The sequence below is a fragment of the Pelmatolapia mariae genome, linkage group LG7 (assembly GCF_036321145.2).
Source record: "Pelmatolapia mariae isolate MD_Pm_ZW linkage group LG7, Pm_UMD_F_2, whole genome shotgun sequence".
In the NCBI taxonomy this organism is placed as follows: Eukaryota; Metazoa; Chordata; class Actinopteri; order Cichliformes; family Cichlidae; genus Pelmatolapia; species Pelmatolapia mariae.
The window spans coordinates 14,261,894-14,286,120 of record NC_086233.1 but is presented as its reverse complement, the minus strand read 5'-3'; the positions used below and the strand labels follow the sequence as shown (position 1 = coordinate 14,286,120).

At 38.7% G+C, this 24,227-nt stretch overlaps 1 protein-coding gene and 1 long non-coding RNA gene across 2 annotated transcripts in view; one reads left to right on the top strand and one right to left on the bottom strand.

Annotated features, from left to right (window-relative positions):
• Window positions 1-24,227, bottom strand: part of adamts6 (ADAM metallopeptidase with thrombospondin type 1 motif, 6) — a 75,289-nt gene that overhangs the window by 29,212 nt on the left and 21,850 nt on the right. The window contains exons 12-17 of the mRNA XM_063478044.1: window positions 21,046-21,187; window positions 15,745-15,852; window positions 12,748-12,893; window positions 8,807-8,870; window positions 5,751-5,853; window positions 4,681-4,814 (exon numbers count right to left, since the gene is read on the bottom strand). Coding sequence (XP_063334114.1) covers window positions 4,681-4,814; window positions 5,751-5,853; window positions 8,807-8,870; window positions 12,748-12,893; window positions 15,745-15,852; window positions 21,046-21,187 — 697 coding nt within the window. The remainder of the gene's footprint in view (window positions 1-4,680; window positions 4,815-5,750; window positions 5,854-8,806; window positions 8,871-12,747; window positions 12,894-15,744; window positions 15,853-21,045; window positions 21,188-24,227) is intronic.
• LOC134630613 (uncharacterized) lies at window positions 13,419-22,420 on the top strand. The gene is made up of 3 exons (XR_010094307.1): window positions 13,419-13,500; window positions 21,920-21,994; window positions 22,382-22,420. It is a non-coding gene; the product is annotated as an uncharacterized LOC134630613 (long non-coding RNA).

Sequence of the window (24,227 nt, the reverse complement as noted above, 5' to 3'; positions counted from 1 at the left end):
CCAAACAGGGATCCAGTTGTATCGGTCAGGTGGAAGTCAAAGCAAATACTTTAAAGTGAGCAACCAAAAAGTTATTTCAGCTGCATCTCAGAAAATACACACTCACTACACAAAATGATTTACAGTCATGAAAACAAAGACAGCATCAACTGCCAACCCAAATAACATTTTATTGAAAGATAAAATGTTATTTTTCCTTGTTATTAAATCAGCCTTTTCAAATATATAAATATATATAATCATTATTCAATCAAAAAAAACAATGATTTTTGTGTTTTATTTACCACAAAACAATTCTGGTGGAGGCTGCAGAGTACTGATAAGAGTCAAAAAGAGCTATTCAGCAGTCATTCGATCACAATCAGCCACAGTCAAAGACTGGATTGTTCTTCACTGGAGAATGGTGCGGTTTCGGCTCTTTTGTTTACGCAGTCAGTATCTCACTAGCAGAGTTGTTATAGATAAAAACTGGCTCACATGCTGAGCAAACTCTTACTAAGCTAAGAGATAAAATGTCACTTTAACAGGAACTTGATAAAATGTCAGGGTTAAACACCCACAAAGGACGGTGCTATAGCACAGTGTTTTGTTTTATGTTATTATTGCAAATCACCATTTGCGTGAAACAAACATTTCTTTTTCTGTTAATTTACGTGATTTGCCTTCAGCAAGCAGGAGTCGTCTCATATTTATGTATGACTACAAATATTAGAATTGCTATGAAAAGCTCTGAATGTAAAATCAAATTGAAAGGTAAAAGCTCATTCTTGACTAGAACATGAAGTAATGGTAATGTTTAGAGTCAGTCTTTCTAGATTTAAACATCACTGGGTCTCAAACTCTTTCTACAGTTCAATAAAACTTGTGTTTTATTTTTATAGCTCTTGCCATAATTCCATTAAACATACATCCAAAAAGTCTTGAAACACAAGCCAGAAGCTTTCCGCAACAATTAAAGATATGTACAGTTTAGCCAGATTAGCTATGAGGCACAGTGAAAACATTCTGAGTTTGTGCCCCCTTCGAGGTCAACTACTTGTGCAGCCAAAATCCCCCCTCAAGTCCTCCTTCTACGTTTACACTCACTTGAAATCCTCCCTGACAACTTATTAGTTCATATCTGCTGCTTTACCATGGACCTCAAAGCTTGCCAAACTGCAACCTTTAAAGGGGACATATTAAAAACATTTCCATCTCCTTATTTTGATTCTTTGATGCTACTAGAGTAACTCCTCATGATTCACAGTACATAATAATCCTTATTTATCTAATAGGCGTAGTCTCATCATTTCATCCTTAATGGCAAATGGACTGGTTTTCTATAGCACTTTTCTACTCTACTTGAGCACTCACTTTACATAACTCACACTTTATATAACATGTCTCATTAACATGAATGCATCAGGAGCTACTCAGAGTTCAGTTTCATGCCCATGGATGATATGGCATCCAGACTGGAGCAGCCAGGGTTTGAACTCCTAACCTTTGAATTAGTAGATCTCCTGCTCTACAGCCACTCCTAACCCTCTACTGCATAGCGTTGCCCTGAGGCAACAAACCACATTTTCTTGCCTTACACTGGCCCTTCAAAAAAAAAAAAAAAAATCTTTTTTTTTTTTTCAAATAATGCTACCAGGCACATCTCTTTCCAATAAAATGATGAGTTGAAGCTGGTGTGACTTTTATGGAAGCCCGTTTCTGCCACTGCCAAAGGATCCATAACTCGAAATTTCTAGTTATTTTCTTGAAATTTTGAGTAATTTCTCGAAATTTTGACTTATTAACTCAAAATTTTGAGAAAAGTAACTTGAAATTTCGAGTTAGCACTGGCAATCTGTAATCTACGTGAATGACGTCATTTCCTTGTTACCCGGAAGCTGAAGCCCTCAGGTACAAATGCTACAGCTAAGCTACCGGTATTACATCCAGTCATGAATGCACAGATTACTGAGTATTTTCAGCGTGGCTTCAAAAATGATGAAATCCTTGTGTTATTAGCCGAATCACATGGCGTTACTATCAGCAAACGTACTCGCGAAAGCGCCAATTTGTTGCGATCCGGTTTTGAGTGCGCGCTACTCTGCGGCATATGCTTCCGGGTAACAAGAAAGTGACCTCATTCACGTAGATTACTGATTGGCAGAGTAGGGCTGTTCGATATAACGATATATATCGAATGACGATATAAAAACGTCTATCGTTTCCTATTACGCAATCGTTTGTTTCGTGGTGTCGTAAAATAAACTGTTTACGGCAATATTTTTTCATCGTTTTGATGGTCACTGTAGTGGCTATATTAAGTTCTCTCTTTCTCTTATATTTAATATAACCACACTACAGACGGACAAGCGCCTGTTTTTATGCGTTGTCATTAGCAACAACGACTCTGTCAGTGCGCCCTAGGGCAGCTGTGGCTACAATGTAGCTTGCCATTGCCAGTGTGTGAATGACTGAATGTAGTGTAAAGCGCTTTGGGGTCCTTAGGGACTGAGTAAAGCGCTATACAAATGCAGGCCACAGGCCACATTAGCAACAACGACGGTAAAACCATTGCGTGTCCGCTTGTTTATTTTCTCCATAAACCTTTCAGAATAAAGCTCAAGATCCTGTTGAGACTTTTCAAAATAAACCGAATCACGTGAAAGAGTATGCAGAGTATTTACGGATGAGAAGCAAAAAAGAGCCGTCAGGTGCTAAAAAAATAAACCTTAGACTCAAACATTAGAACAGGCTTTTCCCCGCAGCACGCTGTGTAATAAATACTCACAGAGAAAACGGCGGCCGTTACAACTTATGTCTAAAAATGTATAGTTTCATGCATCGGTTAAAACACTCGACTCCAGGTACACGATGCCCAGCTGGAAACACTTCACGCAACTCGAGCTGCCGGAGATTCACAGAATTTACAGAAAATGCTAAATTTTTGTGATTTATATCGTTATCGGACGATAGATGTCTTATATCGGGATATGAGACTTTGGTCATATCGCACAGCCCTATGGCAGAGCTAACTCGAAATTTCGAGTTATTAACTCAAAATTTTGAGAAAAGTAACTCAAAATTTCAAGTTATTAACTCGAAATTTGGAGAAACAACTTGAAATTTTGAGTTACTTTTCTCAAAATTTTGAGTTAAGTCGAAATTTCGAGTTAATAAGTTGATAAAGGTAAGATAAAGATCACTATTTTACATGTTTACAGTGAAATAAATGTATATAAAAAATACTTGTATGTGCATGAATATGTTAAGAAGCATATTTGATTGTTTGTTCTACTTTTTTAAATTTATTTATGCAGTAAGACTGTTAATTTTCATTCGTTGCCTCAAGTCAACACTGTGCAGTTAGCCCAATTTTTTTCAGGCAATATAATGCATTAGCATATGTGTGTAGAGATGTGTTTGTATGCATTTATATGATTATAGTCAACTTTACAATCTACTGATAATTACAGACCAGGACGTAAAAACCTTTTATGGAAGGAAACCAAGGGAATATGCACTTTCTGTCCTCAGAAAGTGAGGACAGTGAGCTATTATGGAGTGACTGTGAAGTAGAGGAGTGGATCCCTGAATAAGGTTTGAGGGACACTTAGGAGCTCAGAGGTCAGGGGTCAGTTGGTAAAGCAATTTTGTGTGTGTGTGTGTGTGTGTGTGTGTGTGTGTGTGTGTGTGTGTGTGTGTGTGTGTGTGTGTGTGTGTGTGTGTGGTCGTGTATTACTTATTGTTGTGGGGACACAAATTTGTTTACACACTCACATTGTGAGGTCTCGCCTACTTTATGGGGACAAATTGCAAGGTGAATCATTACATTTTAGGGTGAAGGCTTGAGTCAGGGTTAGGGTAAGGTTAGGTTTAGTGTGTGTGTGTGTGTGTGTGCAAACCTGTTAACCATTTGTCACGAGAAAATTCCTACTTTAAGAAAACAGAGGCTTCAGAATGTCACTGAATTACAAAATGGTGTGCAACTACAGCATGCTTGCTGCTAACAACTTGGTTTTGCTAATTAATCTTTTAGTCAGTGGTCTACAGAATATCAACAAATAAAAAAAAAACTATTTTCATAATCACATAAGACAAAAAAAGTAATAACTTCTAATTAACTAAATAATAAACCTAGTGTTTAATGTTTTTCCTCAAAAATTACTTACTCAAAAAACTATTAAGAGAACAGTTGTTTATTGATTAAGTAGTTAACTGAAAAACACAATAGACACAATAAGTCCAATAATTACAAGGCATGCTGGAGCGGTGGTTAGAGCTGTCACCTCACAGCAAGAAGGCTTTTTTACCCTGCATTTTTGATTCCTCATAGCTTCCTCATAGTTACCTCAATATTTCCATGAAATTTCCTGGACTGAAAACAACTTTTAAGCTCTATTTTTTTATGTTTAAATGAACTCACAAGCCAAAGCCACAATCTTAGTTTTTGTCATGTGCAAAGAAAAAAACAAACAAACAGCTGATTGTAAGGGAGTCAGGTTGGAGGCACTGGTTGATTTTTTCATGCATGACCCTCACTGATGCGGTTAGGTAAATATAAAGATATTTAATATTTAATACATCCAGTGCCGGGAGCAACAACAGTTTGCTGTAACAACTACATATCCTTCAATAATGAGAATCAAAAATACATTTGTTAATCACAAGAAATGTTTGAAGATGTCGTTTTGGCTCCCTTACCTTACACTCTCCATTGATGCAAATGTCCAGCGAGTCAGCCTGACATTGGGTGCCATCTATGACAGCAGGAGACCGCTCAGTGTAGAAGTTATAGCCTTCTGCCAAGCAGTTCAGCGCACAGGGCTTCACACCACCTGGGTTACACAGCATGGACGAAAACCGAGCATGTCATTACATCATTACCTAAAGTTCAGTTTCACACAGGGAACAGACAGCGTGACCTGGCCCCTGACAGAACCCTAACAACACATAGAGACCAGCAAATGCTGATGCTATTCCAGGACTTGCAGTCAGCTCTGGGATCTTCTCTTAACTTGTTGACAGTAATAATCATGAGGGGGGGAAAGTCAGCGGTGCTCAGATCTAAAACCCCCAAAACTTGACGTCACTGTAACATTGACAACAACAGAGACAGCACTGCTTGCCAAAAACAATTACACTGACATCCACGTGTAGGTTATCTCCTGTTTTTACATGACGCCTCAGCCCACGGAGCGGTATAAGAGAGGAGGTGATGGATTTGACAAAACAGACTTAAGCTCTCACATCTCTGAGAGAAAACAAAAGCTGTGTTTACATGCTTCAAACTTTATCACTTCTCTCTGAGATATTTGTGGTTTTAGTTAAGTGGATATTTTCCTTGATCTGCAGACTTCAAGGAGAGACACTCCTGCCAGTACCTATGACAATACAACAGTCCTTCCACTGGTATTGGCTCAATAAAAAACTGTTGATCCAGAGAGGGGAAAAAAAAGCCTGAGATGGGTCCAGAAACCAGACTAGCCTGCAAACTGTCATTTGAGACACAAAAGGGATGATAGGGAGGCTTTACAGCTCAGCTCTTAGAGAGTTTTATCAGAACAACAGCTTCAACTCTTAGCAAGTTCAAACTGAGAGTGAGTAATTATTAATTATTTAATAAGAATTCAGTGGGAGTGAATTTAACTCTTATCAAACTTCATCCAGACACCATTGCCTATATAGTAATTAATCGTTTATGTTATACAGTAATACTTTGAAACCATGGATGTACTGTACAAACAACTGATCACAACTAGTCCTGAACTCACCCCCAGTGTAAGGCTTCCAGTTGTAGTACTTCCCGCGGAAAGGGGAGTTGTCAAAATCAGCGCACTGCTTCTCTCGGAAATCACGAGATCCTACAGGGCATGCCTGCAAACAACAGTGAAACTGAATGTGAATACAAAGGACCAAGATTATCGAATGTCTTATCCCAGTTCACATTAGACTGGTGCCAATGACCTTTGGAATTAAGGTCAGTAAGAGTGATCTCCAGCAGCTTGTCAATATAATAACTGTGTGATCTGCCATGTAATCGGTTCATGTCAATATTTCGTCATTTAACCAGCACCATCTGCACTGCATTGAAATTCGTCTGGGGAGTGACCACACAGGTTAGTATCAACAAGCCCACAGGTCTGGTACTCTCCACCTCAACAAATTCAAGTTCCTAAACTGAACCTCTGATAACAGCTAACACTTTAGCCCTCCAACCTCCTTTGACTTCTGAAAAGCCAAATTGCTAAAATCAAGCTTTAAAACAGGACTTGACAAACCAATCGCATCAAGGGGGGTACATTCATCTTTTACAGAGTCTATGTGTAGGTTTGCGTGTTGTTGCCTTTTGAGTAAATTAATTATCTGCTCATTTTATTTTCTAAGATCCCTACTTTATTAACAATGTCACATTTTATTTTTTTTACAGACTAAAGAAGATGTGTTTCTTGGCATTTCTGTCGAGAACATTGTGTTCTGTGTTCAGATGAATTGTTTATGTGTGGATTTATGATGGATAATGAAACATTTCTTTGGCTAGCTAATTAGAAACATAAACCGAGCCAGAGGAGGTGAAACAGCCCAGTATAGAATGCAGGCTGGGGCAGACTGAGTTCTGGCTCTGATTCTGGGATGGCACTCCACTGTGTGGATAATGCGCCAATAAGAGGAGGTAAAAAGTGGAAAGAAACACTTTGCTGGTGTGAAAAGGTCCTTAGGAACCGCAAAACACTCTCCCTCGGTACAAATAAAGGCTCTCGGGTCAAAGCTGTATTTCACATGCTCAAAGTGTTCCATGCTGGAGTGGGCCATAGGGAGGATAGGCCACTTTCATTACCATTCAAGTGTTTTGCCAATTTAGCCGCTTTAAACTTGCACATCAAACATGCAGATCCAGTCAGAGGAGACAGAATAATATTATTGCAAGTGTGTGTTGAAATGAAAACACAGTACCAAATGAGATTTACATGTGCTAACGTCTGTTGGAACAAAAGAAAAGCTCACTTTAGTAATGTTGGGTTTTCATCAATGTTTAACTTGTTGATTATCAACTGATTAAAATAATAATAGAACAGAAGGCACAAAAAGGGAGAAAAGTCCTATCATTTAAGCAACTGGAGTCCAGTTGCTTAAATGCTTCACACTTTCCCTTCATTATCTTGACTTTAATTTTTAAATTTTGTTGGCTTAAAGTTCTTAAAAAGGTATCGTCTGTGCCTCTTGAGGAGCTTAATATAAAACAAAATGTGGTATTTGTAGTGGGCTTTATAAACAAATCAAATTAAATGTCAGTGCTCTACCAGTGCTTGACCAAAAATGAGAAATAAAGATTGAATTCAGAGGCTAATGCACATTAAAACTTAAAGTGAAAAAGACAACAAAAGAAGTCAGATAAGAAGAGAAAATATAAATAATAAAAGGTAACAGAATTAGCACAAAAATAAAATTGTGAAATATTATGCAAAATAAATTGATTGCTATAGAATGTTAAAACAAAGTTATTATTATTAATCTCAGAGGTTTCTTCCTGTTAAAAGGGTCTTTTTTCGTCCCACTGTTGCCAAGTGCTAAGCAACCTCCTACAATCACTTGCCAACCGGTAAATTGGTAACTTCTGGTTATCATCGGGGTCACTGACAAGTCTTTAGGCGTGGATGATTGGGATTAGCAATCTATTTTATAGCAGATGCCTCCAGCAACTACTCGCAACCAGTCAAGGAAATACTCATTTAACTGTCCTTAGAGATAACACGTTAAGTTAGATGCTAGTGGGATGGCTCTATGATTGGCATGCTCTTGGTAGTCCACCAGTTTGGTGGAATATTGCAATAATTACTGTGATAAAATCTTTATACTGAAGATATGCACAGTAATCAGAGGATGAATTCTAGTGATTTGGGGGATCATCTGACATCACCAGCACCACCAGTTTTAATTTAGGTAATGAAATATCTCAACATGTATGGCATAAGCACAGATTATGATTAAGACATATGTTTTTTAACTATGCTAAAGAGAAAAGATCCTAATGACTCTGGCAATCATCAGACCTTTTTCCAAGGACTGCTACTACCAGTTTAACTGTTTTGAATAAATAGGCTGTCTGCCATGAAACTTGGCCCACCCATTTATATACTTTTGAGGATAATTTGTGAGTATTTGTCATTGTATCTACATTTGGCACACTCTCTCACACACACACATGCTTCTTTGGACAAGGTGTGGTTAGTGTGATGAAATAGTGGTTAGGGACATTGCTTGTTTTCCAAAGAAAACACTCGGTGCTTGCTCAGAACTGTTATTTTTAAGACTTGTGGTTAAATGTCTACTAAGGCCCTAACTATTTCAATTTTCACCTAGTGAAAAAAGGCCACCTAGAAATAGTTGAACAGAGATCTTAACTTGTAGCCATGTCAAATATTTGGATAAAACATTGCTCCAGACCTAAAAAAAAAAAAAGCTTGCTTCTTATGAAATACACCCTGAACTGTCATCATCGTTTGACTCAAGTGAAATGTCACAAACAATAAATGAACTATAAAATGACAGAGGGCGCGAATAAACCCAAAGTCACCAGGGGAATATTGAATCTCTGTCTGTTCATTTTTATCATTGTCTGTCCTACGTTCCAGGAAGAAAATATGTCAGAAAGCTTAAAGGCAACGTGATGCTGTGTGCTAGTGTGCAGCCTGTAAAGCCCTTTTCTAAGATAACATGTTCTGGAGGAGAGCTGTGGAAGAGCAAAGAGGTGATCCAACATTTTTTTAAGTCGCTCGCATGCTACTTGGCAAAAAATGAAAGAGGGAGGCAAAGAAATGAAGAAACTCACGTTAGTGTTACAGGATCTGTATCGTTTCCTCTCTCCGAGACAGTACTTGCCTCCTCCAGATGGGCTGAGAGACACAACAGAAATAAATGAGGGATGGGGAAAAGAGACACTTTACATCAAACCACATAAAGCGCCGTAAATTATATTCACAAATTCCTCTCAGAGATTATCTTTAGGGCAAACAGTACATAAGAGATTTTTTTTTCTGATGAAACAGGCGCAAAAAAGTCTCTGCCAGAAAACAAAGAGTGTTTGTGTGTCAGCATTTGCTGCTTTGTTGAGCATCTGTGCCAATGATTCATTCAGGAAATCCAAGCTGTTCTAAGAGCTCTTAAATGTGACATGACATTTCAAGTCTAATGACTCTTAACTCACGCTTTTCCTTCTTCTACTCTTCACTACACATCTACCACATCTCTGAAGGTTTTCTTTTCCTTTCCCTATCATCTCTCTGCTTTTTCTCACCTTCAGAAGCCTCCCTTCCCTTCACTTTATTGCAAAAAAACTGTGAGACAGGCCATGTAATGAATGTGTTAGAGGCTGTGTCTGGCTGTGTTTTTTCTGCCTCCCTCCTCTTTGCACTGATGGCTGAGCAGCAGTGATCACCTTACACAGGTGTTCCACATTATGCCTGTGCCTTCACCTCCTCCCCTTTTTCTTCCTTCCCTCTGGTTCACCCTGGCTCTTTTTCTTGCCTTCCCATGACGTGTTTGACGTAATACCTAGTTTCCAAAACAAAGGAATGCGACAATGGAAGAAGGATAAAGATCCCAGATGTCTACTTGCCCGCCAAAGATGCACTGGTCAATGATTTGTCTAGTGAGGACACATGGGAGGTTTTAAAGTAAACCTACGCATCACCATAATCTTTGAAGAAGAGTAAGCTATGTCTTAACTTATTGCACATGTCACATTAACCGAGACTGCGTGAAACTGCACAAGAACAAAGACTAAGAACCTTTACAGTCAGTTGTAATGGCTGCAAAGTATTATCTGAAACAGCTAATATTGGTCTTTGTGGTAATTTCAGGTTACTGGCAGTTGCGTTGGTGTATTCCTTTCTTTCCCCATTTCAAATAACATTTGTCCCTGTTGTTCAAATTTAGAAAATGGTAAAGAAGAAATCCAGGCTTTCAATTGAGCCTTGGAAAGCCAGTTACTATGGCTCATATTGCACACTTCTCTACTTAGACTCGCTGTTTTGAGTGCATAAGTGTGTTTTACAGTGACAGTGAAATACACTTATGCACAGTGCACTACGAGTACCCAGATGGTGAACTCATAACAATCAAGAAGTGTGTGGAACAATGTTCACGTCCTGCCATCAACGATCGTCATCTTCGGTATGCAGCAGAATGGAAGGACCACCAAACAATTTTCAACCAATGGTGTCCACACTAGCCATGGACAGTATGCCAAAAGGACTTGGGTTTTTTGTTTTTTTTTACAGTATGAACTGAAATAAGTGACTAAGACTCATAAACTCAGCAGCCAAATATTTACAAAGGTCCTGGCAGAGGGCCATTTTCCCATAAACTTCCACAGGCCCAGGAGTCTTTTTGGAAGCCCTGTGGTGGCCTTAAAAAAGAAGGCTTATGGCACTTTTGTGATGGCTTCACTTTTTAGAGCCAGAAGCTAAATCTGTATTTTTATACCTACCTTTTATACCTTACTAAGTAAAATTATTTCTTCAAAAGTACTTCATTCATTGATTCAATAGAAGTCTTGACCTACTGAGTTTGAGACCATTTTTAAAATTTTGGTCGTTATCAGAAAGCGAGATCATCCAAGCTAATGACTTACTGCCAGTAAATGGGTGTGGGGTTACACAAGTTATTGGTCACATCCAAATGGTGACAGTAAAAACATTTATAATGAGGCTAAAAATGGGAATTCCAAAGCCAAAAACATGGTTGAAACCCCAACGTCATCTCCATGGTCAAAACTGATCACAGTACAGCAAAAATGGAACAATAGATCAATCAATCAATATTTTATTTATATAGCACATTTAAAAAGGACAGTGTCCATCAATGTGCTTCACACAAGGTAGCAAAGCAGATTACAACAAAAGCAACAAAAACAGTTAAAAACAATTAAAACCAGTTATAGCTACAGTTACACAGCACAACTGCAGACCAGGTGGAAGTCCGAACTAATTTGCTTCAAACGCTAGATGGAACAGGTGAGTTTTTAAGCGTGATTTAAACGATTGAATGGAATCTGACATGCGGACATCGATGGGAAGATTATTCCAGAGTTTGGGTGCGGCCATTGCAAAAGCTCGGTCCCGTCTGGTCTTTCGTCGGGGCCTTTGTTGCACTAAGAGCAGTTGGTTAGAGGATCTGAGCGCTCTCTTGGGGCTATACACGTCAAGAAGGTCTGTTAGGAAACTGGGCGCCAGGTTATTTAAAATTTTAAAAGTATACAAAAGGATTTTAAAAACAATACGGTATTTAACAGGGATCCAGTGTAGACTGGCTAGAACTGGGGTGATGTGCTTATGCCATCTGGTGCCAGTTTAGAGGCGTGCTGCGGCATTTTGAACTAATTGCAAACGCTGGAGGAGAGAGAATTGGAGGCCCATGTACAGAGAATTGCAATAGTCTAGTCTCGAAGTAATGAAGGCATGGATAAGCTTTTCAAGGTCTTTATGTGGAATATAGGGCTTTGCCTTGGAGATTTGATGTAGCTGGTAAAAACTCGTTTCCACAACTGAGGCAACTTGTTGGTCTAACTTGAGTGAGCTGTCCAGGACCACTCCAAGATTTCTAACGGTATCAGAGATATGGCTGGCATAGGACCCCAGTGTATTAGTTAGCTGGTCCAGGGGAATGGGACTGTCAAAAACAATAATTTCTGTTTTATTTTCATTTAGAGTTAGAGAGTTTTGTAATAGCCAATCTTTTACTTCCCGCAGACAATTGAACAAAGGCACTAATGAGGACTGGACATTCTGATTCAGGGGGAAGTAGATTTGGATGTCGTCAGCATAGCAGTGAAACGAGATATTATGCTTTTTGAAAATGAGTCCCAAAGGCAGCATGTATAAAGAAAATAACGTAGGATAGATGAACGGATATTATTTCCACACAGAACAGAGGCTGTGTCGGTCAACAATATTTTGAAGTTATTTATGGTTTTGTACATATAAATTCTATTGTTTATAGGAATGGTGAATTTAATGTATTATAAAATTACAATTACCACATTAGATTTGAAGCTGCTTAACTTAGTAGGGTAATTGGGGGACTTCAAAGCAGAAGGTTGCTTTGTTTATCCATACCTACCGTAAAATTGATCTTACTAGAAATTCTAACCAGGCATCTAGGCAATGCTGAACACATTACTTGAACCATTGTCACAGTAATGCCCGAGACATCGGTTCAACTTTCATTTTAGAGCCTCGACTCGACTCGACGTCAATTAAAAAACAACAACTAATGGTTTTCTGGGCAGTAGAGATGTTTACACGTCCAGCAAATATGCAGCAATATTCTTAAATATGTTTAATAATGACAAATGTGACTCAGATATTCACCCCTTACATTTGGCTGTCGAGCTGCTAAATCATTATTTGTTCTAAGCAGGTGGAGGATTTTAAAATGAACATTAAAATCACTGTACTACATGTCAGAATATTTACACTTGTCATAAATTAAAAGCGTCATTACCTGTAGCAGTCAACATAGAAAAACAGGAAAATTAGAGGTTAATATTTTTACTTTAGGTCTAACAGTTTACTTTTCCCACTAAAGAAGCATTTAGCCTTGTGAATATTTCAGACATGACTGCTGTATAATTACTGTAGCTTGACTCGCACTAGGACACACATCCGCACAGCCACGCATACACATGCACATCTACACACAAACACACACTTGTAGGCAAGGACCTGGATGTGTGTGTTCAGCTTGCTGTGGCTTACTTTGCCTACTTACGCTGGGCTGTCACAGTGCCTCATGGAGGAGGATACACCGCCCCCACAGGTTCTGCTGCACTCCCCCCAAATGGACCATGGCCCCCAGCCTCCATCCACACTCTGAGGCCAGGTACCAAACGCAACACATTCCCCCTGGTAGCACCACTGGGTGGGGAGAAGCAGAAGTATGCACAGAGTGGAAAACTTTGGTTATTACATATCTTAATAATTTCTTCAGACACACTGACCAGCTTCAAGTTAAAGAGGCCCATTCTCGCTATAACATACAGCTTATTAGAATATTTATGAGAATTTATGAATTTATGAGGACACATAATTCAACATATATCTGCATATAGGAAAATATTGGGCATGCAGTGTCCAACTTTTGAAGATTTCGTCCAATAATTAATTCTCGTATATCTCGTGACTCTTCTATATTTATTTAATGTTTCCATTATGGGAAGTTATTTCCAAGACAGGTGAGGCAGAGAAAGAGCTGAACTACGTTTCAGGAGTAATCATGTTAATCTGTTCAGAGTTGTGGGGGAAGAGGGGATCAGAGACTGTCCTTTGTCCCTCCAACTGTGTCAGTAGGTTAATAACCCTCTAGAGAACGGTACAGTCAAGGTGAGGTCTAGGCTGAGCTGCTGCGTTCTTTATCTCTACCACTCATTCAATTTCTGAGATGCTGTCTAAACAAGATTAGCAGTGTGGAGAAAGAGAAATGTGGAGGACCAACTGATAAGGGCACAGAACCTCAGCGCTAACTGTAAGTTTACTGGTCAATTTGAACACACAGAAGAAACGTAAAGCTCCCCTCTATTGGTTAATTCCTGGCTGTCTCCCCTCCCGCTTTCCCTTCCCCCAGTCTCTACCTCTATCTCTGTCTGGTCCTGTTGGAAGGGCCTCTCTCCATTCCACGCTGGGTGAGAAATGGCTGACATTCATATTCCTTTGAAGCCGTCCCCAGCAGGGGCAGACAGAGTATGCCACTGGCTCTCCTAAAGCTGCTCCAAAAGCTGTTCTAAAGCCCCCCAGGCTCAACCTGGGGCCCCCTGTGTTGTACAGGACTCTGTCCGTGGGCCCTGGTCCTCAAAGGCTCCACTGAGCTAATGGTAATTATGGGTGACAGCTCGTGACACTCTCCTATTCTTCCCTTTTACCCCTCGGACCATCCGGTGACAATGGTTGCCGTAATCCGTGTTAAAACAGTCTCCCCTAACCTGGCTGGCATCAGCACTCGGCTGATGACCTAAAGCCTGGCCTGCTTACGTCTGTGAGTTTGTGTATGTGTGTGTGGGTGTGTGGTTGCACCAAATGCATGAGTGCACACTAGTGAGGTACCACTAGCTACACACAGAGAAGAGAATAAAAGTGCTTGTTTCACATCACAGGTCACCAGGTATTAAATATAGAGACAAAGTTAGAGAGGCAAGACTGAGATCATTTGGACATGTGCAGAGGAGGGATAGTGGATATACTGGACAAAAATGTGGAATATGAAGCTGCCAGGCACGAGGAAAAGAGGAAGACCTCAGAGGAGACTCATGGATGTAGTGAAGTGAAGGAGGGCATGCAGAAGTTTAGTGTGCTAGAGGAGGATTCCAGAGATAGAAGCAGATTGTCCGCTGTGGTGATCCCAAAAAAGGAGTATGTGAAAAACAAAAGAAGATAAGAGTCAAGTTGCCTAGTGCCTAGGCCATTTGCATTTAAATAACTATCCCGCAGTAACTATCACTGTTTCAGGAGGGATTTCTGAATTTCTGAACTTTCATATCGATGAGTTTCTGGCTATACTGAAAATGCAAGTAGTTAATGTGAATTTCTCTTTAGTTTCAAATTTCTGTGCATGTAGATGGCAAAAGATTTGCAAGAGACAGTAACACATTTATGACTTCCTACTTCATTTCCTAGTGACTGTAGTATACAGTGCTGAGAAAAAAATTGTTATACTTTTTCTGAAATGGAGGAATTTTAGACCACTCTTCTCTGCAGAATTGTTTTAATTCAGCTACACTGAAGGGTTTTCAAGCATAAATGACCTGCTAAAGGTTATACCAAAGCATCTCAATTTAATTTGAGACCAGACTTTGGTTGGGCCATTGTAAAACCTACATTTTGTTTTATATTACATATTTATATTTACATATTGTCCTGATGGATAACCCAAACGTGTGCTTGAGCTTCAGGATGCAAACCGGTGGCTGGACATTTTCCTTTAGGGGTTTCTGGTAGACGGCAGAATTCATACTTCTATCATACTTCTGTCATCTAGGTCCTAAGCAGTAAAGCAGTCTCAGATCATCACACAACCATCATGGCTCAGCTGCTGATATGCTTTTTAGCAAATGTAAGCCTTTGGGTTCTTTTTGATCAGCACTGGCTTTCTCCTTGGAACTCCTCTCATGGATGCCATTTTTGCTCTTTTTTTTTCTCTTTATTGTTGAATCATGAACACTGACCTAAGCTGAGGCAAGAGAGGCCTGTAGTTCTGTTGTTCTGGATTCATCTTTGACCTACTAGATGAGTTGTCAAAGGATTTTTGGAGTATTATGCTTTGTCCATTTGTGGATAATGCTTCTCATCATGGTTCACTGGAGTCCCAAAGCCTTAGAAATGGCTTTGCAATCCATCCCAGAGTGATAGATGTTAATGACTTTCTCTCTTTATTGTGACAGGTTTTGTCAGACAGGTTCTATTTAGGTGATTTCTTGATTTATCGGGTCTGGCAGTAATCACAGCTAGGTGTGTCTAGTGAAACTGAGCTCAGATTTCCACAAAATGTGGTGAATCGCAGTTAATTAATGATTGAACAAGTTTGGGCAATTACTTTTTCACACAGGGTTAGGTTGGAGGTTTTTTATGTCTTTTTCTTTCCTGTTAATAAATGAGATCATCATTTAAAAATAGCATTTTTGTATTTATTTGAGTCATCTTCTTCAAATATTAAAAATTGTGTATCTGGAAAAAAAACTTTAACCTTTAAATGTCTGAGAAACACTAGATGACTTACCCCTTTTTCAATGTTGCCTGTCTGGCACAGGGTCCCCTCTGCAGCAGGAATACTGTTAGTTACACAACGGTTGCTTTTGCTAAGGCACCAGAGCTCTCTACACACTTCCTAGGAAAGAAGGCAAAAGCAAGTTGGTCAGAATAAATCAATTCAGCAAGCTGGGGGTGGATTTGTTAAATAAGGCTAAAAATGATTTATCAGTGGCCTTTTACTGGTTTTCCTTTTAGTATTTTTTTGTGCAGTCTGACAGCTGTGAGAACAACAAAAAAGAATGGCATGGAAATGTGTCTATAAATCCATACAATTCCAGATCAAATCAGAGATGATGAGACCACATCAAGACTGCTATCTTCAAGAGCCCATATGCTTTGGATCATAGTGTATTTTGAGCAACATGCTAAGGGTCACTGCGTGTTTTTAATGCTCTTATGAGAAATGAAGAGTCAGCTAGATCAACACCATGACTAACGTTTGCTCATGTTCATCTCAGGACCACATGGGACTGTGACATCAGTTCAAGAAATCCAACTTTGGCTTCTTAGGGGAAATAAAGAGTGAGCAATAGGCCTCCCAAGTCTTAGATAAAGATGGCTTGTAGCCTAACAAATATCCTTAGTATTACTGATTTGTCTGCGTAAACATCATCACTCTTCAGTACAGAACGGAGAAACCATTTAGATTACTGAAAGAGAAGAAATACACTGTTAAGTTGCCCCCAAATAAATAACTGGATAAAGTGAGCACATGATGTGCTGCACAACCAAGACTGGATTTCCTGTTTAAGTAAACTGGGTTGCCTAAAGTCTTAACTTCAAAGGTTTTTATAACACAATTGAGTAGAGCAGAAGAGCAAGCTCATGAAAAAGAATAACGAGCCAACACGTAGATTCTGACCCCAAAGGTCAGTAAATATCCCACAGCTCTTCAGCTCCTTGAGCCTATCCAGATTCAATAATGCAGCTAACTGCCAGTCTCTGGTTGCACCGACTCCCCTATGCCAGCTGGTTTTAATAAGCCACCCCTACTGCTCCATTCACTATCTCAGCCATGGTAAAAGGTCACTGACCGGGCCTCAACAAACATGGATGCGGGGCTGATAGATTTATGTCAAACGAGAACAAGCTGATGATAAAAAACGGTCAGAGACACTCAGTAAGAGCCCCACTAATATCAAAAGATTGTTTTTCATATGTTTCATACATTTTATGACAACCCTTGGTTCAAGGATTTTTATAATCTATAAATTAAGCCTAACCCCTTGAAGGCATTGTGGTTCTTAACCCTGGGAGGCATATAGACATATATATATATATATATATATTGTGTACTGTTCAAGTACAGTGATTTTGTATATACAATTCCCTTCTTAGATTGTCTGAAGTGACTTCATTTTGTCCATGTTCCCAGATTTGTAAATAGGACAGAATTAAAGTGGTTGTATACAGTAATATAATGATATACCATTCAAACAATTCAAAACAAACGTCAACCTCCAAAATAATCACAAGTTTTAATCTTACCTCTCCAAAACTGTGTGAGCAAAACCAGAAAAGTTTAAGCATCATAAAGAATTTTTTTTTAAATTAGGAATACCTAATAAGGTGTTTGTTCATATATACTGTATACATGATCTGCATGTGGTGTATGGAAGCAGTGCATTTTCCTGGCTGCTTCTTACTAAGTCAGTGTCACAATTTTTGTCAGTGATAGCTGCCCTGTGCTGTTCTTGTGTTTTGCTGCCGCTCTTCCCAGTTCTGACTCATATATGCACATGCAAAGGTGGAAAGATCCCAAAACTGAGGCAATTCCTGAAAATGGAAATATCAGTTTCTTTTGATATTGTTGAGCCTCTGTGAATCATGACACAAGAATTGCCTGAGGACAGATACGGAGTAATAGCATTTTCAAAGCTTTTTCCTAACATGGGACAAAAAAAGCAAACAAAAAATTTGAGGAAAATAGTAAAAGCTAGCATTTTACAGGCATGCTAGACTACCTGGAGACAGCAACATTTTGAGCATGGTCACATGCTAACAACAACAATGTACGTACAATAGCTTAGCTTTGCGTAGCAAAAAAATCTTGAGATAACAAAAGACCTTGAAATTTGTCTTTTGGTACAAATATCAATGAATATCTGAGTTTTGGGTTTTTAAGATATTTCAGACTGGACCATGGTGGTTTCCCCAGACAACTATCAGTGCCATCCTTACAGTCATGTAGCTAAAATGATTTAAAATAGTTTTGGACTGTTGGTAATAAACTAAAATGGTTTTTGATATTGCTGGTCATAGAAAATGTTATGCCTTTTAAACCCAAGCAAGTTTGTTGAAGCAGGCGCCAGGTCACAAGAAGGAAGCCAAACATATCGCTTGGGTAAACTCCCAAATAGTATGTCCAAACGTGGAAACGTTTGGTACATTGTGGGTAAGAACTGGCTTAAGAAACCAGATTCTTCCATTTATTAAAGCTTTGATCTTTTTCTGTGGTTACATCCATCCTCTCACTGAGGGCATCGATTTCAAAGTATGAAATAAATCTGATCGTCAGACGAAAAACTCCAATCGAGCTCTGATAAATCAGCGCCGGAATTCCACCCTTTCATAAATGGGTGTCTTTCTTGGCAATCTAAAACCACAATTATGAGCTTAGGAGCCAAAATAACTGAGCGTTGATTTGGGCCTTGTTGTAATCTTCTGTCAGATATTACAAGAAATAACTCTGTGATCTCAACTAATCTCTGTCCTCTCTTCCATCATGTGCCCAATTTTCTATGTGATGCAGAGCAATATTACATTACTGTCCATTAGATATCAGAGGAATCTTTCAGCTGCTCATTTAAATGTGTGGTTGGTTCTTGTCTTTCACTGCCTGGGTCGCCTTGTCGCCTTGATATTAATAAAAGTATTGTCTTCATCTTCATCATCCCTTTTAATCTAAATGAGGAAATAATGAAAAAATGAGTTTTTCTATTACTTTTTATTTTTTAACTTAACACTTAAGGTTAACCACACTCAAAGGCATGGTAAGACACAATATGGTTAGAAAACTGGGATGATGAAGTACATTTGTACATTTTCACACACTCATTTAACCCTCTGCAGGAGTTTCCTCAGGACCTTAGACTAAATCAGTCTGTTTGTACCACAGGGACCAGGGTTTAAATGAAGTTCTGTGTTCCATTCTATTTATCTATTTTCCAGTTTCAGTGCCCAGGTTGGAAAGCTGTAAACCACAATCAGAGGCAGCAGGAAGCTGAAAACCCACCTGTGCTAACTGTTGTTGCAGTTGTCTGTCATTTGCTTTACATAGCGCAATCTTTGCTGCAAAATCTTCTGCATTACAACCACCTAATGCACTGGAGTCCGGAGTATGTCAGTGGATTCATTTGGTCCAATGAAAATGACCAACCGTCTCAAACAACTTTTTTATTTCCTTGTGAAAGTGTAATTTGGTTACTTGGTAGTTTCAGTGTCCAGATAAATTAGATAGTTATTAAAAATAAGAGTGTGTAGGGATATATTGCATGTTTTTTTATATTGCAGTTAAAAGAAATCAAGATGTCAAGAAAACCAATAAGTGCTAAAAAGTTTGGCATTTCTGCATTTACTTTTCAGACAGCTCAGCCCTTTCCAGATGGGGATATAATATGGGGGCTATAAGGTCAGATAACAAATGTGCAGTACAATTCTACAGACCCGATGGAAATTTATTGACATCACAGGTCCATTTTGACAAATCGCCAACATGGAAAGACATGTTACAGTAGATACTAGCACTTCCTGTTTGCACTGTAGCCATGTAAAAGGTTTTAACAATGACAATAACACAACATTAAATTCTGAAGGACTTTTTTCTTAGTTATCTTTAATTACTTGTTCTACAAATTTTTTAACTTTCTTGTTCTACAAAATCTTTAACTTTAAGTGGTCCCTTAAGAGTCTAAAACCTGAAGATGCTCAGGTTTACTATGACAGAGCAGTCATGTACTGGTAGTTACACAACAGTTGCTTTTGCTAAGGCACATCCTAGGAAAGAGGGCAAAAGCAAGTTGGTCAGAATAAATTAATTCAGCAGGCTGAGGGTGGATTTGTTAAATAGAGGCAAAAATGATTTATCAGTTGCTCTTTGCTGGTTTTCCTTTGAGTGTTTTTCTTGGTGTAGTCTAACAGCTGTGAGAACAAGAGAAAAGAAGGCAAATGGCATGAAAATGTGTCTATAAATCTACACAATTCCAGATCAAATCAGAGGATCAGAGCTGACGAGACAACAATGAGACTGCTAGCTTTAAGACCCCATATGCTTTGCATCATAGTGTGAAGATGCTCAGGTTTACTATGACAGAGCAATTTTAATGATTCTTCATTGATTATGTATATTCATTCTTAATGGCACTGAAGATCCTAACATCACACCAATGTATGCATAATATTTCTATGTACAATACTAAGCAAAACGTCTTGAGTCACCCATCTTTATTTCTTCTGTTTCTTTTTTCTGCTTTCTTTGTTTCCCTTCTTTATTTCTTCTATTTTCCTTCCAAGGAGCCAACTGGCTTGTAATATTTTTTAAAAAGGTCTTGAGCAATAAGTCTTCAGTTGTCTTCCAGTGTCCTTTTTTTCTTCATTTAGACATAGGTTGCTTTTTTACTCATTTTTAATCCAGTCCTTGTGTCTGACCATTTTTAGATTTTGATTCTTTGCTTAGCCACTTAATATTGACCTATGAATCATTCAAGCATAAACAGCCTCCTGATTCAAGGGATGAACAGTTGCTGCGTCTACACATAACAGAAAACTTAGGAGAGAGATACAGCAGTCTGCTGCTATGTTAAAACACGATGGAGGCTCTGTCATGGTCTGGGTGTACATTTCAGGGAATTATGTTTATTATTTCTTGTCAACATTGTTGGAATTATAAATACAGAAAAAGGTGGTTATAGCAAATATCGACTTTCTAGCTCATTAGAATTCTACAAACTGTGTTTTTACCTTATACTACAATTCTATGCATGTTTGCACATTTAATAAATTACTGTGCCTGTTTCTAATTACTGCAAATATTCATGTGTTTGTTTATATCCTTATTCCACTTTGAAAGTAAAGTGTAGCAATGTTTGGGTATTGTATCTACTGTAAAATATATCTTTCACTGTGAACTCTGTGTTCCAAAACTTGCGCTTGGGAACTAGAATATTTTATTTTAACTGCCCTAGACATAATATAGAAGAGAGATCCCATTTTCTCAGCGTAAAGAGAAAGAATCAGAAGGAGAGTAGCCTGAAAGATGCTGGTTTCTTACCCCATACTTGCACTGGCGTGAAGAGGTTCCATACTGGAAGCGACACTGCTCATCTGCATCATACACCTGCCCCGGGGCCACTGTTGGGTACAGGAAGTCTCGTTTCAGAGGTTCATTGTCCAGACACGTCCCCCGACCTGAGCTGTCAAGAAAACAAACCTACAATAGGATTGTTTCTTACACAAAGGAACCTTTCTACACTTGCATAATGGCCGAGTTAGAGATGCCAAGACCAGAACAATTAGAGTCAATCCCCTCTGAGACCTTTGCTAGTTTTCTGTGACTCCTTTAATTTTAGTACCAAACTACTGTTATACGACGCTTTGACAAAGATCTGAAAAGTCATGTAATTAATGCTGATATTAGACATCAACGCCTCTTCATCAAATGAAGTGTTGAAGCACAAGCAGACATTTTACCCAAGGCAATAGGGTGCAGGCTGTCAGCCTAGAATGGCCAGCCCTCCCTGATTATATGGCTACGTGCTCCACTATTGTGTGTATGACTCCTTAGACTGAGCCCACCGACTGCCAATTAAATGACAGTTCAGGAAAATAAAGAAAGAAATCTGGAGTTAGATTTGGATCTTATGTCCAGACCTAGGATTGTTTAGTCTGTTTTGTCAAATAAAAATATGTACAACATGTACACCACCAAAACCAGACACACACACACATACATACACACTGCAATTTTGTATTCTAGGAGTTAAAACAATGAAAATACTTTTACCAGCACAGACACTCGCTGGCATGAGGTTATAACTGATTTTTTTTTTAGGACTACATCCACTGGTCTTCCCTGAGTCAGAGGATTATCTCGAGGCAAAGTATTACCATGACTGTTTACTATAAGAAGTATGTGTTCCTTCCAGATGTGGCCGCTGTAGCATGCAGTGGAATGTTTCTCATCCCTTTAAAGGCAAAGTGGGCTTGGTGACAACAACAATGTAAGTGCTACACATTATGACTGATCAAACTACAACTTGGGCCCAGAATGAAAATGAGGGGAAGAGGGGAAGAGTCAACAATAATATTAAGATAAATTAAACACCCGGATATGATTAGCACAACACAGAATTTATCATTTAAGATGGTAATTTGGTTTTCAAGATTAAATCTCTTCAGTTATTTTTGTAGACAGCATTTTGACTGACATATAAATTTATGTAAAAATCATCATAAAAACTCATTTAATTGACTTTCACATTGTAACTACCTGTCTAAACTCACAAACAGACTCCTGGTGCTTGAACAAGAATGCATAAACAAAATATATTATATATAATCTTTGTTTACATACCAAATAGAACTTATTATGTATGTTTTATTTTCAGCGCTGAAGACCAAGAAGAGCGAGTCATCCTTCTTTTCTTTTTTCTATCTTTCTCTTCCCTTTCTTGCATTTTTAATCCTCTATTCTCTGTTACTGAAAGGAATGATGTTTTTTCTTTACCCTTGTCCCTCGGAGGACCCTCTCATCACAGGCAGAGGCAGAAAAGCCAGCCTATGAGGCCCCCAGACACCCTGTGTACTAAGGGCAAGCCTCAGTATTTATTAGTTTGGAGAGAGACAAAATAGTCAAAGTTTAAACATAGAGACTATTATTTGACATCGTCGCAAAGGCTTCCTGTCCAGTGGATTTAGCCAAATTCATTATGCTGAGCGGAAACGTCTTCTAACAAGCAGGAACTTCAGCGATCCCTGTACTCTGGGACTAGTCATTCATGAAGATATTAAGCCTGCTGAGTGGATCCAATAAGTTGTGAGGCAGCAGTATGTTTAAATCAGTATAACCTAACAATTATTATAAGGTACAAGTTTAATATGAAATTCATTGCAGTATGTGGTCTTGGAGAGTTTAATAAAGCCAAACTGCCTTCCTTTTAACATTTAGAACAAACTGGCACGCAAACTCTGGAGAATAAACTATGACTGAACTGTGAGTGCATTCATAAACCATTCGTAAAAAACCCAAACAAAGCACCACATATTGCTCGAGCAAGATGGTGAATCTAGGCCAATACCACAGCCAAAGTTGTTTACTTGGCAGGGAGATGCATGTGCAATATCCAAAATTCTGATTGAGGGGGAGAAAGGGAGGATAATTTGAGTTTACAGACAAAACACTTTTGTAAAAGCAAAAGGCAATAAAACTAAAACCTAAAACGCAGATTGATACAAATATGCATATAATATAAGTTAAGCAATAGTCTATTCTGCTCAAAGGTGAAGTAAAAAAGCTTTGTCTCTTTTGGGTACTTCTTTTTTTTTTTTTTTTTTTTTTTAAATAGTGATTCTCGGATACACGAGCCAGAAATCGTCAGGAACCCGGCAGCGCAGAGTAGAAGCAGCTCTTTGTATCCCATTTGGAAGCTGGCATTTAATACTGTCATCTCTGTCACAAGTGCTGTTCACTACCCTCCTCTAACAGCTTTCAGCCGGAAACATCATCTGACAACCACAGCAGCTATTATCCGCTTTCTTGGAGGGCCTCGCTAACTAAACATGAATACACAAACAGAGGAACACACAGACACACCGCAGACTTGTAACCAATACTTCACCACAAGGTTGCAGTTATGAATTTGCTCTCATGGTCTTAATACTGAGAAATGAAGCTGAACTGCAGAGAAAAAAAAATGTGTGGTGTCTATGACTGCAAAGAAAAGCCGTTAGTACTGAAACATTTACGGCCCCTTTGGTTTCATTACAGGAACAGACTTAAAATGGACTTTTAATCTTCACATGGACCTTAAATTGGAGGCTTTTTCTTATTTTCTGTCAAATATATAGTACTATGCAAAAGTCTTGAGTCACATCTCCTTTCTTCATATTTTGCTAGTAAAATGGGGAATAGGTGAAGCAATTTATTGAAAACAATTGCAAACACAAATTAAATATAGTATTTAGGAAAAAAGTTTATAAGTCTCTCTTAGGAGTTTGCCTGAGAGAGTGTGTTTTCTTATGAACATCTTCTGGACAGCCACCCTTCCATTAAAACCATTTCAGCAAACACTAGAGGGGTCAGATGCATCTCTTAGGTCCTGTGTCAAGTCTTTTACGTGTCAGTCAGTTACATGGACTAGACTGAAAACAAGTGAAAAAGCAGCCAGCGTCCAAAGAAAACCTGGAGAATGATTGCTCAAGACAACTCACAAATGGAAGCAAAAGACAAAGAAA